At 37.3% G+C, this 20021-nt stretch overlaps 1 protein-coding gene across 1 annotated transcript in view; it reads left to right on the top strand.

Moving 5' to 3' along the window:
• The window catches only part of LOC118642185 (ATP-binding cassette sub-family A member 3-like), a 223145-nt gene that overhangs the window by 87902 nt on the left and 115222 nt on the right, over positions 1-20021 (top strand). Inside the window, exons 12-14 of the mRNA XM_036279777.1 lie at positions 6384-6513; positions 19234-19388; positions 19629-19784. Coding sequence (XP_036135670.1) covers positions 6384-6513; positions 19234-19388; positions 19629-19784 — 441 coding nt within the window. The remainder of the gene's footprint in view (positions 1-6383; positions 6514-19233; positions 19389-19628; positions 19785-20021) is intronic.

Here is a 20021-nt window from a genome sequence, read left to right as displayed (position 1 = left end):
ATCCAGTAAGGCTATAATTCAAAATTGAAGGAGAAATAAAGAGCTTCACTGATTAAAAAACAAACAAACACAAAGCCCTGGCTGGTTTGGCTCAGTGGTTAGAGCATTGGTCTGCGGTCCTGAGAGACCCGAGTTCGGTTGCCGCTAAGGGCATTTACCTTGGTTGCAGTTTGTCCCCAGCCCTGGTTGGGTGGTGTGGGTGGCAACCACTCGACATGTCCCTTTCACGTCGATGTTTCTCTCTCTCTCTCTCCCTCCCACTCTATCTGAACAACAACAACAACAAAAGCTAAAGGAATTTAACACCACCAAACCAGCACTGCAATGCTGAAGGGACTGTTGTAAGAAGAAGAAACACAGAGAAAGAAGAAAACAATCATAAAATAAAAGTGGCAACTAATAACTGTCTATCAATAATAACCTTAAATGTAAATGGCTTAAACGTTTCGATCAAAAGACATAGAGTAGCTGATTGGATAAGAAAACATGACCCATATATATGCTGTCTATAAGAAACTGACCTCACAGCCCTGGCCGGTTTGGCTCAGCGGTTAGAGCGTCGGCCTGTGGTCCTGAGAGATCCGGGTTCGGTTCCCGCTAAGGGCACGTACCTCGGTTGCAGTTTGTCCCCAGCCCTGGTTGGGTGGTGTGGGTGGCAACCACTTGACATGTCCCTTTCACGTCGATGTTTCTCTCTCTCTCTCTCCCTCCCACTCTATCTGAACAACAACAACAACAAAAGCTAAAGGAATTTAACACCACCAAACCAGCACTGCAATGCTGAAGGGACTGTTGTAAGAAGAAGAAACACAGAGAAAGAAGAAAACAATCATAAAATAAAAGTGGCAACTAATAACTGTCTATCAATAATAACCTTAAATGTAAATGGCTTAAACGTTTCGATCAAAAGACATAGAATAGCTGATTGGATAAGAAAACATGACCCATATATATGCTGTCTATAAGAAACTGACCTCACAGCCCTGGCCGGTTTGGCTCAGCGGTTAGAGCGTCGGCCTGTGGTCCTGAGAGATCCGGGTTCGGTTCCCGCTAAGGGCACGTACCTCGGTTGCAGTTTGTCCCTGGCCATAGTCGGTTGTGCGGGTGGCAGCCACTCGATGTGTCCCTTTCACATCGATGTTTCTCTCTCTCTCTCTCTGTTCCTCTCTCTCCCTCCCACTCTACCTGAACAAAAAAATGGAAAAATGTCCTCGGGTAAGGATAAAAAAAAAAAGAAACTGACCTCACAACAAAAGACTCACACAGGATGAAAGTGAAGGGATGGAAAAAATTTACCAAGCAAATGGAAATGAAAAAAAGCTAATGTAGCAATACTCATATCTGACAAGATAGACTTCACAACGAGGGCCATAATAAGAGACAAAGAAAGTTACTACATAATATTAAAAGGATCAATCCAACAAGAGGATATAACCCTGGTAAACATATGCACACCAAAATATGGAAATTCCAAAATATATTAAAAAACTTCTGGAGGAATTCAAGGGAGAGATCAATAGTAATATGATCTTAGTGGGTGATTTTAACACCCCACTTACTCCATTGGATAGATTTTCCAGACAAAAACTTAACAAGGACATGGAGTCCTTAAATGATGACCTAGATCAGTTGGACCTAATTGATATTTACAGAACATTTCACCCCAAAGCAGCAGAATATACATTCTTCTCAAGTGCACACAGGACCTTCTCAAAGATAGACCACATGTTAGGACACAAAGTAAGTATTTACAAATTCAAAAAGATTGAACTCATATCAAGCATCTTCTCAGACCACAATGGCATGAAACTAGAACTCATTTATAACAAAAACACACAAAAATATCCAAACACTTAGAGGCTAAGTAGCATGTTATTAAACAATGAATGGGTTACCAATGAGATCAAGGGAGAAATTAAAAACTTCCTGGAAACCAATGAAAATGAACACACAACAACACAAAATCTATGGGATGTGGTGAGAGTAGTCCTGAGACGGAAGTTCATAGCACTACAGGACCACCTTAAGAAACAAGAAAAATTCCTAATTGACTCTAACCCTACAACTCAAAGATCTAGGAAGAAAACAAACAGAAAAACCCTAGAGCAAGTAGAAGGAAAGAAACAGTAAAGGTCAGAGCAGAAATAAATGACATAGAGACAAACAAACAAACAAACAAACAATTCAAAAGATCAATAAAACAAAAAGCTGATTCTTTGAAAAGATAAACAAGACAGATGGACCTTTAGCCAGACTCACTAAGAAACAAAAAGAGAGAAACCAAATAAACAAAATCAGAAACAAAAGGGGAACAGTAACAACACACCACAGAAATACAAAGGATCATCAAAACATACTATGAACAATTATATGCTAACAAATTGGACAATCTAGGTGAAATGGACAAATTTTTAAAAACACACAGCCTCCCAAAATGGAACCAGGAAGAGATAGAAAACTTGAACAGACCAATAACAACAAAGGAAACTGAAGATGTAATCAAGAAACTCTCAGCAAACAAAAGCCCATGTCACGATGGCTTCAGGCGAGAGTTTCATCAACCATTGAAAGAAGATCTAATACCCATTCTCCTCAAACTATTTCAAAAAATCCAAGAGGACAGAACACTTCCCAACTCATTTTGTCAGGCCAGCATAATGCTAACTCCAAAACCGGATAAAGACACTACAAAGAAAGAAAACTACAGTCCAATATTCCTGATGAACACAGATGCCAAAATTCTTAACAAAATATTAGAAAATCAGATCAAACAATACATCAAAAAAGTATTCATCATGACCAAGTGAGATTAATCCAAGGGATGCAAGAATGATACAATATTTGCAAATAAAAAAATATGATACACCACAGAAACAAAATGAAAAATAAAAACTGTATTATCATATTAATAGATGCTGAAAAAGCATTCAACAAAATTCAGCACCCATTTCTGATAAAAACGCTCAGCAATGTGGGAATAGAGGGATTATGTCTCAACATAATAAAGACCATATATGCAAACACTTACAGCCAACATCATACTCAATGGGCAAAAACTAAAAGCAATCCTCTTAAGAATGATAACAAGACAGGGATTCCCACTTTTGCCACTCTTAAATAGCACTGGAAGTTTTAGCCACAGCAATTAGGCACAAAGAAAAATAAAAGGGATCCAAATTGGAAAGGAGGAAGTGAAACTCATTATTTGCAAATGACATAATATTGTACCTGAGAAAACCCAAAAGACTCCATCAAAAATCTATTAGATTTAATAAATGAATTTGGCAAAGTAGCAGGGAACAAAATTAACATCAAGAAATTGACGACATTCTTATAAAGCAATAATAAACTCACAGAATGAGAAACTAAAAGAACAATCCCATTTAACATCGTGGCAAAAAAAATTAAGATACCTAGGAATAAACTTAACCAAAGAAGTAAAGGACCTATTTACAGAAAACTACATACAGGTCATTGAAAAAATAAAGAGAGGAAGATATAAAAAAGTGGAAGCATATACCTTGTTCATGGATTGAAAGAATTAACATCATTAAAATGTCCATACTACCCAAAGCAATCTATAGATTCTATGCAATTCCCATCAAAATACCAATGACATATTTCACAGAAGTAGAACAAATACTTCAAAAGTTCATATCAAAACAAAAAAGGCTCTGAATAATCATAGCAATCTTGAAAGAGAATTAAAAAATATGAAGGATCACAATACCAGATATCAGGTTATACAACAAAGCCACTGTAATCAAAACAGCTTAGTACTGGCACAAGAACAGGCATATAGATCAATGGAACAGAACAGAGATCCCGGAAATTGACCCAAGACATTATGCTCAATTAATATTTGACAAAGGTGGCAAGAGCATACAGTGGAGTAAAGACAGCCTCTTTAATAAATGGTGTTGGGAAAACGGGACAGCTGCATGCAAATAAATAAATGAATAAACAAACAAACAAACTAGACCACTAACTTACACCATACACAAGAATAAACTCAAAATGGATAAAAGACTTAAATTTGACTCGTGAATCCGTAAATATCCTAGAATAAAATGTAGTCAACCAAATTTCACACATCAGATGCAGCAGAATTTTAAGCTTCTGCACAGCAAAAGATACAAACATCAAAATAGAAAGGGTACCCACATTTCTCCCTCCTCTCTTTCTCCCCATTCTCCTCTCAAACAAAAACAACAGAGATCTATTATTCATTCAACTTATATTCCCTCATGTAAGTTTCCCCCAGGAAAACAAAACCACTAGAGTCCTGGAGGAGCTCCTATCAGAACTTAAGTGGGGGTAGAGTACTCAAGCACTGCAAGAAATGGACTGGATGTTTTACTTCCCATATGCCACCTTCTGGACTGAAAGACTTATTTTCCCCAGCTGTGTAGAAGAGTGTATGAGACAGCTTTAACTGTCACTTAGGGAATTTTTTTGGCTGAAGGAAGTCACTCACCCAAGCTCATGATCCTGCCTTGGTGTGGCCTAAATCCAATCACTGTTCAACATGGATGCATAAAATCCCTGTCCCTCAGCTTGGGATAATTCTAAAGGGCCACTTTAACCTCAGAGCTTCATATGGGGTCTTCTGAGGCCACAGAGTAACTGAACTATAATTTATCTTCTCTCTCTGCCTGGTTGTCCTTCCAGCCCATCTCTGCACAGGTTCTTACCTGAGAGCACTCCTTAATATTTTTCTATATTCTACTTTCTCATCAAGATTGCTTCATTGTAACTCCAATTTGCAATGGTGACCTTAAAGCTGAGATTAGAACAGTGACCATGAGCCAGAGAGTTGAAAATCTAGTACAGAAAATTTAAGCAGAAAAAAATAGTTGAAAGCTATCATTTCATAGGTGGGAAGGAGCTTCATATGTTGAGTAACATGGAAGAGATCAATGTTTGAGTATGAAGGAAGCAGAGAAAGAGTGATATGAAATGAATTTGGAGATGTAGTCATAATGCACATTATGCCATGGGGGACCTTGTAGGCCATGGTAATACTTAGTTTCTATTTTTTTAAATATCGGGCAATAATTATAATGATAGGCATTTATGAAGTAGAGAGACATGATCTATGTTTTGAAAAGACCACACTGGCAGCAGTGAGTATGACTGGAAGAAAGAAAGAAAATTGGAGGATTTTATATTAGCTTAAGTATGATGATGGCAGCAGGGACTAGGCTTGCGGCAGTGGAGAACTAAGTACAGAGATTCAGAATATATTTTGGAGTTAGAAGGGAAGGAAACTTGCTCATCAGGTGGATGTATGATTGAGGGAGAAGGGAGAAACTGAGATTGCTATTGGTTTTATGGCTTGAGTAAATGGGTGGTTAGTTGAGTAATTTATGGGTACTGGAGACAATGGGGGAGAATTTGAAGTTTGCTTGGCTACTTGGTTTTTAAGTGAAGCTTTGGGGATTTAAGAGGTTTATTTTGGACACAGACACTTAAACATTCATCCAAATAGAGATTTCAAATAAGCAGTTACATGAGCCTGACACTCAGGTCTAGGGAGAAGGCAGAATGAGGACACCTACTGCCATTTGGAGTTAAAAAAACAAACAGCATATTTGTTGTTGTTGTTACACAAGATGTTTTGTCTTTGTTCATTGATCAGTCGCATATAATGGAAGGAATATATAAGTCTGAATTAAATGGGCTTGAATACCAACTATCCCATTTAAGTATTGTTACTTAGGCTGTTTTCACTTCATTTTCATTAAAAATTTAACCAAAATTTTCTCACTGGTTTTTATAGTGCCGGTTTCTGCTCTAGGTAAGCAAATATTTATATATCATGTTACCTTGAAAGCATTTTTGTTTCCTTAGATTTAAAGCTAGTTGATTGACTGGAAAACTCACCTCTCTGATAGGTTCCAGTAAAGTTATAATATTGAAGATTACTTAGGTAATTGTTTGCTAGAATGGGAATGATGCTCTTTCCATATTTTTGCATCTTAAACAGAAGCACTGCTAGTCTACATGTAAGAAATTTGAGATGCCTATAGAACATCTAAGTTTTAGATGTTCTATGTTTTCATTGGAAATTCTTCAGATTAGGAAAAAGGCATTGACTGAAAAAGATTGCAATGTTATCAGCTTCAAAATGATAACTGAAAAAAAGCAAGAATAGATGAGATTACTTAGGGGATATTTATAGACTTACTGTGAAATTCTAAAACTTTTGTTATGCTACCAAATTGTTTTTCCTTTTTACAGTTCCCATTTTATATTTTGATTTATTTTTCTTCATGAGCTTATGTGATATTGTTCCTTCTATGTATGGTTCATATGAGTGCTTGTTCCTCCAAAGTGATAGGTATAGATAAAATTAGTATTTTGGGGTTTTTCCCTCACAGGCATTCCAAGTGAACAACACTACAAAACTAGCTATAAAAGACGTGTCCTTGAATTTATATGAGGGTCAGATCACTGTTCTTCTAGGACCTAATGGGGCAGGAAAATCTACTACTTTATCTATTCTTTCAGGTATGTATTTAGCTCTGTTCAGAGGGAGTCCTCATATAGACACCTGTAGATTAAACTTACAAAACTTTTGTAAATTCCCTTAAAGTTAATAGTTTAGTCATTTCAGTGATTATTTATTAACATTCTTATTAAGTTGTAAATAAATTTTTGTGAGAGATATCAGGTGTCAGATTTTGAAAAGACATCAAAGTAGCCATTACAAACATGTTTTAAAATATAAAGGAAACCATAATTAAATCAATAATGGAAAGTATGAAAACAATATCTCATTAAGTAGAAAGTATAAGTAGAAAAATAAAAATTATTTTTAAGAAACAAGGAGGAATTCAGCAACCAAAGAGAAAAATTTATTAAATAAGTTAGCAGTAGATTAGAATTGTCAGGAAAGAATCAGTGAGATTCCAAAATGGTGGCAGAGTGAATGAAAGCTACACAGACCATCTCCCAGGAACAAACTGGAATTACAACTAAAATAAAGACAACTTGTCAGGAAAAACCAACAGAAAAGCAGTTTTTGAGGACCATACAACCAGGGACATGGAACCAATCCTGGTAGGATTGCAGAGGTGCGAGAGGTGGGCTGGGAGCCCACGAACAGCAGCACTCTTACCTGTGAGCATCACCCTCGGGGTTAAACTCCCAAGTGGCTCTACAGAACTGAGAGCCAGGAGACAGTGCTAAAATAGCCACAGCCACTCACCTTGGGCTCTGGCAGAGGGAAGGAAGACTGGACTGGAACTATGTGGAGACACATAGGATTGGGAAGGCACTCAGAGCTTCTGCAGAGTTGCGGCCACACAGGATGGTGGCCATCTTACTCCTTCTCAGGGCTCTGGGGACAGGTGGCAACCTCTCCCTTGGAGATTCAACCCCAGCATGTGGGCCATTGAAATGAAAATTGAGGCTCATTAACAACCAGCATCTGCCCCACCCTCAGGAAATCCCCTTACACTAAATACCTCAGAGAGTTTTTTTATTCAACTTAGAACCCAAGGCTCTTCAAGTAACCACTACTAATAGCCTCCACTCAAAAAGCTAGAGGATAACTGAACCATTCCTGGGCTTGCAACTCTACCCAGGAAAGTAAGACTTGACAGTGGTGTTTAAGGTGGGTCCTCCTTCACTTATCCAAACCCAGTAGAGGGAGCTGCCAACAGAAGAACATCAATACCCACAGGGAAAATTTGGCAGACTCCAAAACATACTGAGATAGCCAAAATGGTGAAACAAAGAAACAAATCCCAAATGAAAAAACAAGAGACCTCCACTGAAGATGAGATAAATGAAATGCAGTTAAGCAACTTAACAGAGCTAGAATTCAGAGCCATGATCTTAAAGTAAAGGAAGATCAACAGCATGTGTAAGGATATGAGCACCATGAGCAAAGACATAGAAACATTGCAGATCAGCCAGATGGAAATGGAAAACTGCCAAGAAGAAATGAAGAAGGACAGTAGAAAGAAAGAACATATTGGAAGGACTAAACAGCAAACTAGAGGAAGCTGAGGACCAGATCAGTGAATTAGAAGACAGGGTAGGAAAAATCAATCAATCAGAAAACGAAAGGGGAAAAAAAAAAAACCAGTTATAAAACAGGAAAACAGTTTAAAAGAACTGTGGGACAACAGGAAACGTAATAATATTCACATCATAGAAGTCCCTGAAGAAGAAGAAAATGAGCAAGGGTTAGAGAATATATTTAAAGAAATAGTGACAAAAAACTTCCCTAATTTTGTGAAGGAAGAAGGCATTCAAGTTCATGAAGCACAGAGAGCCCCAAGTAAGAAGAACCCAAACAGCCCCACACCAAGTCACATAGTAATTAAAATGCCAAAAATTAAAGACAGAGAGAATCCTAAAGGCAGCAAGAGATAAGCAACAGGTTTCCTACAAAGGAACTCCCATAAGGCTATAATCTGACTTCTCAACAGAAATACTACAACCCAGAAGGGAATGGCATGAAGTAATTAAGGTCATGAAAAACAAGGATCTGAATCTACGACTACTCTACCGAACAAGGCTTATTATTCACAATAGAAGGTCAAATAAAGACCTTCCCAGACCAAAAAAAAAAAAAAAAAAAAAGCTAAATGAATACATTAGCACCAAACAAGCACTTCAAAAAATGTTAAAAAGACTGCTATAATTAGTAGACAAAATAGGAAGAAAAATATAACCGCATTAAACAAAAATGGCAATAAATAAGTACATATCAATAATCACCTTAAATGTAAATGGATTGAATGCTCCGATAAAAAGACCCAATGTAGCTGATTGGATAAGAAAGCATGACTAACATATATGTTGTTTACAAGAGACCCACCTCACAACAAAAGACTCACATAGGTTGAAAGTGAAGGGATGGGAAAACAAATTTTCCAAGCGAATGAAAAGGGAAAAAAAGCTAGGGTAGCAGTACTCATATCTGATAAAATAGATTTCAGAATGAAGGCCATAACCAGAAACAAAGAAGGCCACTACATAATATTGAAAGGATCTATCTGACAGGAAGATATAACCTTGATAAACATATATGCACCCAATATAGGAGCACCAAAATATATTAAAAATCTGGAGAACTTCAAAGCAGAAATTGACAGCAATACAATAATAGCAGGGGACTTCAACACCATGCTGGCATCACTGGATAGATCCTCTAGAGAAAAAATAAGCGAGGAAAAAGAGACACTCAACGAAACACTAGACCAAATGAATTTAATAGATATCTACAGAAAATTACACCCCAAAACTGCAGAATTCACGTTCTTCTCAAGTGCACATGGGACATTCTCAGAGACAGACCACATGTTAGGACACAAACTAAGTCTCTACCAGTTTAGGAAGATTGAAATCATATGAAGCATCTTCTCAGATCATGATGGCATGAAACAAGAAATCAATTGCAACAAAAACATGCAAAGACATTAGAACACATGGAGGCTCAATAGCATGTTATTGAACAATAAATGGGTTACCATGGAGATCAAGGAAGAAATTAAAAACTTCCTGGAAACCAATGAAAATGAACACACAACAATACAAAATCTATGAGATGCAGCAAAAGCAGTTCTGAGAGAAAAGTTTATAGCAGCACAAGCCTACCTCAAAAATGAAGAAAAATTTCTAATAGACTATCTAACCTCACAACTTAAAGAACTAGAAATCAAGAGAAAAAATGGCAGCGGAGTGAATGGAAGCTACACAGACCATCTCCCAAGACCAAACTGGAATTACAACAAAAATAAAGACAAATTGTCAGGAAGGGGCAACCAAAAGGCAGCTTGGAGGACCACATAACCAGGGACACTGACTCAATCCTGGAAGGCTTACGAGGATGCGAGAGGGGGCCGGGAGCCCACAGCCCACAGTGGCCTGGGCTGGGACCAGAGGACTCTGCTGGAAGCTGCGCCCTCGGCTGGGTCCTGCGACCTCGGCTGGGTGCTACGCCCTTGGCTGGCACCAGTGGCCTCAGCTGGAAGCGGCACCCTTGGCTGGGTCCTGTGGCTATGGCTGGGTCCTGCAACCTTGGCTGGGTGTTACGCCCTCAGCTGGGACCCACGGCCTCGGCTGGAAGCTGCATACTCAGCTGGGTCCTGTGGCCTTAGCTGGGACCAGAGGCCACCTCCGCTGGGTGCTATGCCCTCGGCTGGGACCAGCTGGCTTGGCTGGAACTGAGCCCTTGGCTGAGTCCTGTGACCTCGGCTGGGTGCTACGCCATCCGCTGGGAGCTGCCGCAGCCTCGGCCATGCTTAGTTGGGAGCAGTGTCCTGAGATTAAAGTCCCACGTGGCTCCAGGGCCCAGAGCCCGGACAGAGACTAAATTGGCAGCAGCCACTAACCTTGGGTTCCGGCAGAGGGAGGACAGACTAGACTGGAACTGTGTGGGGACACTCGGGATTTGGAGGGTGCTCAGAGCTTTTGCTGAGTGCAGCCACGCAGGACTGTGGTCATCTTACTCCTTCCCAGGGCCCTGGGGAGAGGCAGCCACCCCCTCCCTTGGAGATTCAACCACACCCCTGGCCATTAAAATGCTATTTGAGGCCCATTAACAACCAGCAGCTGCCCCACCCTTGGGAAATCCTCTTACACTGAGCACCTGAGGGAGTTTTTTAGTCAACTCAGAAACCAAGGTTTTTCAGGAGACCACTACTAATGACCTCCAGGCAAAATACTAGAGGATAACTACCATTCCCTGGGTAGCAATTTTAACCACGGAAGTTAAGACTTGACAGTGGTGTTTAAAGGGGGTCCTCACTGCCTCATCCAAATCCAGGAGAGGGAGCCACAAGCGGCAGAACACCAACACCCACAGGAAAAATTTGGCAGCCTCCAAAGCCCACTGTGATAGCCAAAATGGTGAAAAACAGAAACAAAAGCCAAATGAAAGAATAAGAGACACCTACCGAAGATGAGATAAATGAGGTGCAGTTAAGTAAGTTAACAGAACTGGAATTCAGAGCCATAATCTTGAAGAAACTCAACAGCATGTGTAAGGACATGAGTACCATGAGTAAAGACATAGAAATGTTGAAAATCAACCAGCTGGAAATTAAAAACCACCAAGAAGAAATTAAAAACCACCAAGAAGAAATGAAGAATGACATATCAAAATTAAAAAACACATTGCAAAGTCTAAATAGCAGAGTAGAGGAAGCTGAGGACTGGTTCAGTAAATTAGAAGATAGGGTAGAAAAAAATCAACCAATCAGAAAACCAAAAGGAAAAAATAATTTAAAAACAGGAAAACAGCTTAAGAGAACTGTGGGACAACTGGAAATGTAATAACATTTGTATGATAGAAGTCCCCAATGACGAAGAAAATGAGCAAGGGTTAGAGAATATATTTGAAAAAATAGTGACAGAAAACTCTAATTTGGTGAAGGAAGGAGGCATTCAAGTTCAAGAAGCCAGAGAGCCACAAGTAAGAAGAACCCAAAGAAGCCCACACCAAGACACATAGTAATCAAAATGCCAAAATTTCAAGTCAAAAAGAGAATCCTAAAAGCAGCAAGAGAGAAGCAACAGGTTACCTACAAAGGAAACCCCATAAGGCTCTCAGCTGACTTCTCAACAGAAACACTACAGGCCAGAAGGGAATGGCATGAGGTAATCAGGGTCACAAAAAACAAGAATCTGAATTCAAGACTACTCTACCCAGCAAGGCTATCATTCAAAATAGAAGGTCAAATAAAGAGCTTCCCAGACATAAAAAGGCTAAGGGAATACATGAGCACCAAACCAACACTGCAAGAAATGTTAAAAGGATGGCTGTAATTAGCAGGAGAAATAGGAAGAAAAATATAACCAAACTAAACAAAAGTGGCACTAAATAAGTACATATCAATAATCACCTTAAATATAAGTGGATTGAATGCTCCCATAAGAAGACACAGAGTAGCTGATTGAATAAGAAAACATGACTCATATATATGTTGTTTACAAGAGACCCACCTCACAACAAAAGACTCACATAGGTTGAAAGTGAAGGGATGGAAAAAAATCTTCCGAGCAAACGGAAAGAAAAAAAACCTGGGGTAGCAATACTCATATCTGATAAAACTGATTTCAAAATGAAGGCCATAACTAGAGACAAAGAAGGCCACTACATGATATTGAAAGAATCTATCCAACAGGAAGATATAACCTTGATAAACATATATGCACCCAATATAGAAGCACCAAAATATATTAAAAATCTTCTGGCAGATTTTAAAGGAGAAATCGATAGCAATACAATCATAGCAGGGGACTTCAACACCCCGAGGACATCACTAGATAGATCCTCTAGACAAAAAAGTAGCAAGGAAACAGAGACTCTAAATGAAGCACTAGACCAAATAGATTTAATAGATATCTACAGAGAATTACACCCCAAAACTACAGAATTCACATTCTTCTCAAGTGCACATGGGACATTCTCAAAGACAGAGCACTTGTTAGGGCACAAACTAAGTCTCTACAAGTTCATGAAGACTGAAATTATATCTAGCTTCTCAGATCACAATGGCATGAAACTAGAAATCATTTGCAACAAGAACATACACAAACATTTGAACACATGGAAGCTAAATAGCATGTTATTAAACAATGAATGGGTTACCAAGGAGATCAAGGAAGAAATTAAAAACTTCCTGGAAAACAATGAAAATGAAGACACAACAACACAAAATCTATGCGTGGCAGCGAAAGCAGTTCTGAGAGGGAAGTTCATAGCACTTCAGGCCTACCTCAAAAAACAAGAAAAATCTTTAATAGACTATCTAACCTCACAACTTAAAGAACTAGAGAGCAAACAAAAAGAAAACCACAGAGCAAGTAGAAGGCAGGAAATAGTAAAGATCAGAGCAGAAATAAATGACATAGAGGCCAAAAAAAACCCCCCAAAAAACAAAAAACAATTCAAAGGATCAATGAAACAAAGAGCTGGTTTTTCGAAAAGATAAACAAGATTGATGGACCCTTAGCTAGACTCACCAAGAAACAAAGAGAGAGAACCCAAATACACAAAATCAGAAATGAAAAAGGAGAGGTAACTACTGACGTCACAGAAATACAAAAGATCGTTAACAACTACTATGAACAATTATATGGCAACAAATTCGACAATCTAAGTGAAATGGATGAATTTCTAGAAACATATAGTCTCCCAAAACTGGTCCAGGAAGAGATAGAAAATTTGAACAGACCAATAACAACAAAAGTAATTGAAGATGTAATCAAGACTCTCCCAGCAAACAAAAGTTCAGGCACGGATGGCTTCAGGGGGAGTTTTACCGAACATTCAAAGAAGAACTAACACCCATTCTCCTCAAACTATTTCAAAAAATTCAAGAAGAAGGAAGACTTCCAAACTTGTTTTATGAAGCCAGCTTAATTCTAATTCCAAAACCAAAAAAAAAGACACAACTAAGAAAGAAAACTACAGGCCAATATTCCTGATGAACATAGACGCCAAAATCCTGAACAAAATAATAGCAAATCAGATTCAGCAATACACCAAAAAAATTATCCACCATGACCAAGTGGGATTCATCCCAGGGATGCAAGGCTGGTACAATATTCGCAAATCAATAAACGTGATACACCACATAAATAAAATGAAGAATGAAAACCACATGATCGTATCAATAGATGCCGAAAAACCATTGACATAATCCAGCATCCATTTCTGATAAAAACGCTCAGCAATGTGGGAATAGAGGGATTATATCTAGACATAATAAAGGCCATATATGAAATTCCTACAGCCAACATCATACTCAAAGTGCAAAAACTAAAAGCATTTCCCTTAAGAACAGGAACAAGGCAAGGATGCCCACTTTCGCCACTCTTATTTAACATAGTACGGGAAGCCTTAGCCACAGCAATCAGACATGAAGAAAAAAATAAAAGGGATCCAAGTTGGAACAGAGGAAGTGAAACTGTCATTATTCACCGATGACATAATATTATACATAATATAATGAACTCCATCAGAAATCTACTAGCCTTAAAAAATGAATTTTGCAAAGGACCAGGATATAAAATTAACATCAAGAAATCGATGGCATTCTTATACATCAATGATAAATAACAGAAAGAGAAACTAAAAAAACAATTCCATTTACCATTGTGGCCAAAAAAAAAAATTAAGATACCTAGGAATAAATTTAACCAAAGAAGTAAAGGACTTATTTGCAGAAAACTACAGGGCATTTGAAAAAGAAATAGATGAAGATATAAAAAAGTGGAAGCACATACCTTGTTCATGGATTGAATGAATTAACATCATTGATATGTCCATATTACCCATGACAATCTATAGATTCAATGCAATTCTCATCAAAATACTAACAACATATATCACAGAACTAGTCCAAATTATTAAAAAGTTCATATGGAACCAAAAAATAACACAAATATCCACAGCAATCTAGATAAGTAGGACAAAGTAGGTGGGATCACAATACCGGATATCAGGTTATACTACAAAGCCACTGTAATCAGCTCAGCTTGGTACTGACACAAGAACCAGCATATAGATCTATGGAACAGAACAGAGAACTGAGAAATGGACCCGAGGCAATATGCTGAATTAATATTTGACAGAGGTGGCAAGAGCATACAGTGGAGTAAAGACAGCCTCTTCAATAAATAGTGTTGGGAAAATTGGACAGCTACATGCAAAAAAAAAAAAAAAAAAATGAAACTAGACCATCAACTTACACCCTACATAATAAACTCAAAATGGATAAAAGACTTAAATGTGACTCATGAATCCATAAAAATCCTAAAAGAAACTGTAGGCAACAAAATTTCAGACATCATATGCAGCAGAGTTTTCACTGATACACCACCTTAGGCAAGAGAAACAAAGGAGAAAATGAACACATGGGACTACATCAAACTAAAACGCTTCTGCACAGCAAAACAACCATCAAAATGGAAAGGGAACCCATTATATGGGAGAGAATAATGCCAATGATACATCAGATAAGGGATTAATATCCACAATATATAAAGTACTCATACAACTCAACAAAATGAAGACAAAGAACCCAATTAAAAAATGAGCAGAGGACCTGAATAGAAACCTCTCCAAAAAGGACATACAAATGACAAAATGCTCAACATCACTAATCAACAGAGAGATGCAAATTAAAACAACTATGAGGTATCACCTCACACCTGCCAGAATGGCTGCCATCAACAAATCATCAAACAACAAGTGCTGGTAAGGGTGTGGAGAAAAGGGGACTCTAGTACACTGCTGGTGTGAATTCAGACCAGTGCAGCCACTATGGAAAATAATATGTTGTTTCTTCAAAAAATAAAAAATTGAAATGACATTTGTCTCAGTGATCTCACTTCTAAGAATATACCCCAAGAAGCCTATAACACCAGTCAGAAAGAGTATATGTACCCCTATGTTTATAGCAGCACTATTTATAATCACTAATCTGGCAGCCCAATTGTCCATCAATAGATGAGTGGATAAAAACGCTGTGGTACATATACACAATGGAGCATTATGCACCTATTAGAAAGAATAATCTCTTATCCTTTGAGACAACATGCAGAGACCTGGAGAGTATTATCCTAAGCAAAACAAGCAAATCAGAGAAAGACAAATATCACATGATTTCACTTAATTGTGGAATATAATGAACAAAACAAACTGATAAACAAAATAGACCCAGAGACATAGACGTAGGGTATAGACTGACAAACCTCAGAAGAGGCGATGGTGGGGGGAGGGAAGAGATAAACCACATAACTTATATACATGTATGTGTAACCAATGGACATAGACAACAATGCTGGGGACAGGGCGGGGTGGGGGGTGTCAATGGGAGAAAAAGCAGGAACATCTATAATAAAAAAAAAAATTTTTTTAAATACCTTTACATGTGCTTCTACAAGAGACTCACTTCAGATGGAAAGGTATACAGACTGAAAGTAAAGAAATAAAAAAGATATTTCATGAAAATGGAAACACAAAATAAAGCTAGGGTGGCAATAAATAAATAAACAAACAAACAAACTTCCAACAAACAAAAGTCCTGGACCAGATGCCTTCACAGGTGAATTATACCAAACATTCAAAGAAGAGCTAACACCTATCCTTCTCAAACTAGTCTAAAAAACTCAAGTGGAGGGATGACTCCCAAGTTCATTTTATGAAGCCAGCATTATCCTAATTTTAAAACCGGATAAAGACACTACAAAAAGAAAATTATAGGCTAGCATCCCTGATGAAAACAGATACAAAAATCCTCAACAATATATTAGCCAACTAAATCCATCAATACATTGAACATGGATTTATTCCTGGGATGGAAGGTTGAAACAATATGTGCAAATCAATTAATGTGATATACTCCCTATCAGTAGATTGGGGAAAAATTTGACAAAGCCCAGCACCCATTTATGATTAAAACTCTCAACAGAGTGGAAATAGAGGGAACACAACTCAACATAATTAAAGCCATGTATGAATACGCACAGCGAACATTATCCTCAGTTGGGAAAAATTAAAGACCTTTACCTTAAGATCAGGAACAAGACAGGGATATTTGCTTTTACCACTCTTTTTCAATATAGTACTGGAAGTCCTAGCCACAGTAGTCAGAGAAGAGGAAGAAAGAAAATGCATCTACATTGAAAGGAAGAAGTAAAATGTCATTATTTGTAGACAACATTATACTGTGTATTGAGAACCCTAAAAATTTCATGAAAAGAACTACTAGAACTGATAAATAAATTCAGGAAAGTAGCAGGATATAAATTAAATATCCAGAAATGGCATTTTTATACTCCAATAATAAACTCTCAGAAAAACGAAGAGGAAAAACCCATTTACATTTGTATGAAAAAATAAAATACATCGGAATAAACTTAATCTAGGAGGTAAAAAGCCCAATGGTTGCCAGAGGTGACAGGGTTTGGGGAACTGGGTCAAAAAGGTGACAGGATTGAGACATTTGTATTAGTAGTTATAGAATAGTCATGGGAATGTAAGGTACAGCATAGAAAATATAGTCAATAATATTGCAGTATCAATGCATGGTGCCAGGATAGACATATGGCAGGATTAGAACAAGCCTCAATGACTTTAAAAGACTGCAATGACACACAGGAACATTTCTGAATTATAATGATGGAAATTATAAATTAACAAAGAAAATTTGGAAGTTCAAAAAATTTTGGAAATTAAAATCATTTCTAAATACCGTGGTGAAAGAAGAAGTCACAGAGAAAATTAGGAAATACTTTGACATGAATGAAAATGAAGGCATAACATACGAAATGTATGAGATGCGCTGAAGCAGTGCTTAGAAGCTGTAAATACCTACGTTAGAAAAAGAAAGTTCTCAACTAAGCAATCTAAACTTTTACCTTAACGTATTCAAAAAAGAAAAGCAAACTAAACCCAGAGCAAGTAGAGGAAGGAAAAAATAGAATTAATGAAACCAAATGTTTGGTTCTTTGAAAATATCAATAAAAAATGGACAAACCTTTAGCTATACTGACCAGGAGAAAAACAGAGATGACTGAAATTACTAAAATCAGGAATGAAAGGTCCATGACAGAGACTAGAAGTCAATGGGGGGGGGGGGGGGGGTGATGAGCCAAAGAGTTTCATTTTAATGCATCTAAAATTAGAATACATTAATAAAAATGAGAACATCTGAAATACAATAATGGATAGGACTGCAGGACAACAGGGGTGATTTGGGACATATGGTCACTCATGTTGTAATGGACAACTCTGAACACAGTTATCCTCTTGGTAGTGTGTGTTTTTAAAGTGGGATTAAGGCATCATCTGGTTTAAAGTGATATTTTCCCCATTAAACATAAATAATTATCACAGTAATGGATAAAATGTTAGGTAAATTTTAAAAAACTATTTTAGGTTATTATGTGTTACCTGCTCCAACTAAAATTTAAAATTTTTAATAATAATAGTTTTATTGTTAAATAAAATTTTCAGTTTTAAAAGCATCTACTCTAGTCTAGGGCAGGACACAATTTATAACATAATTCGTAAATGTTGTCAATGCTGGATTGTTCTATTTGAACAAACTTTTTAGTGTTTTTATTACCTGAGTGATTTTTATTCATTAGTAAAGTTGAAAAGTTGAACATACAGTTAATGAAACAAAAAATAAAAAATTATTTCTAATCTCTTTACTCCAAAGATAACAATTGATATTTTCTAGAATTTTTCTTTGTGTGAGATATTACTAATTTTTCTTTTTTAGGTGGAGCATATAAGAGAATTTATTGTATTCTTATTGCAACTTTTCTGTAGGTTTGGATTTTTGCAAAATAAAAATTTAAAACTATAGAAAAAATATCTCTCTTCTGAATATACCACTAATATCATAAAAGCATTGATTTTTCTTAAAGCTTGAGAGGGTTTTAATATTAGTTTCATTTTTATTAAATTTATTGGGCTAAATTGGATAAAAACATAAATTTCAAGTGTACACCTTTATAATGCAACTGTATGCTCTAGCGTGTGCTTACCACCTGAAGTCTAGTCTCCGTACATCACCTTATATTTGATTTCCTTTACCTTCTTCATCCACCCCCCACTCCCCTTCTCCTCTTGTAACCATTATCCCGTTGTCTGTATGTATGAATTTGTTCCTTTTTGTTTTATATGCCACAGATGAGTGTAATCACACGGTTCTTGTCTTTTTCCATGTGATTTACTTCACTTAGCATAATACTTTAAAGATCTATCCATGTTGTGGCAAATGGTAATATTTCATGTTTATATATGTAACATACCTTCTTTAATCATACATTGAAGAACACTTGGGTTGTTTCCATGTGTTGGCTATTGTAAATAATGCTGCAGTGAACATATATGTCCATCTTTATGAAAAAGTGTTTTCAAAAATTTCAGATAGATACCCAGAAAGAAGATTGCTGGGTCATATGGTAGCTCTATCCTTTGTTTTTTCAGAAACCTCCATACTGATTTTTCATAGTCGCTGCACCAATTTACATTCCCACCAGCAGTGTATGAGGGTTTCCTTTTCTTCACATCCTCTCCAACATTCGTTATTTCCTGTCTTACTGATAACAGCCATTCTAATGGGTATGAGGTGCTGAGATATAATGAGTAATCTATAAGTATATTTTGAAGTTGAGGTGCTAATGAACAGTTTGTTGTCATGTTCCTTCACAAAAACTAAGTTCCTGTTGTCTTCTGCTTGCTTCTAGGTCTCTATCCTGCTACCAGAGGAGAGGCCTATGTTAATGGATATGCTATCTCAAAGCAGATGGTCCAGGTCAGGAAAAGCTTGGGCTTGTGTCCCCAGAAGGACTCATTGTTTAATTACTTGACAGTGTCAGAACACCTTTATTTCTATGGTGTGGTAAGCCACAGATGTATTCCTTTGTTCCCCACTCTATTTATGTACTTAAGGTAGATTACCTACTATCAATATCTTTATTCTTAGAAAGTTCAAAAATTTATTTTTGATGAATTTTTCTTTAAACATAAAGAGAGGCAAAGGGAAGAAGACGTTGTGTCGATGATGTAAGAAAAGAGCTGGTGCAGCATGTTTCTGGCAAGAAGTTGGAAGCACCATGTGAACTCTGCCTTCTTTTTCCAGATAAAAGGAATCCCTCGAAAAATTTACCATATGGAAAAGGAGCGTATACTGTCTGCTTTTAACCTGCTAGAAAAGCGAAATGCATTTTCAAAGTCACTGAGTGGAGGAATGAAGCGCATACTCTCCATCATTATAGCACTTATGGGGAACTCCAAGGTAAAAGTAAAATAAAAGCTAAAAATGGATCCCCACTGAAGCTGTTCTAAAAAAACAGCTCACACACACACACACACACACACACACACACACACACACACACAAAACAGCTGACACAAACCCAAGACTTGTACCTAACACTCTAAAAGGAGCCTCCCAAATCCCAGATGGATTCACATTATCAACTTTGTTGGTGTAAAACAGTCATAGGTTTGGAATCAATCTAGCATTCCTAAT

Source organism: Molossus molossus, unplaced genomic scaffold, assembly GCF_014108415.1.
Source record: "Molossus molossus isolate mMolMol1 unplaced genomic scaffold, mMolMol1.p scaffold_m16_p_3, whole genome shotgun sequence".
Classification (NCBI taxonomy): domain Eukaryota; kingdom Metazoa; phylum Chordata; class Mammalia; order Chiroptera; family Molossidae; genus Molossus; species Molossus molossus.
Note: the sequence above shows the minus strand (reverse complement) of the source record. Positions and strands in the feature narration are given on the sequence as shown.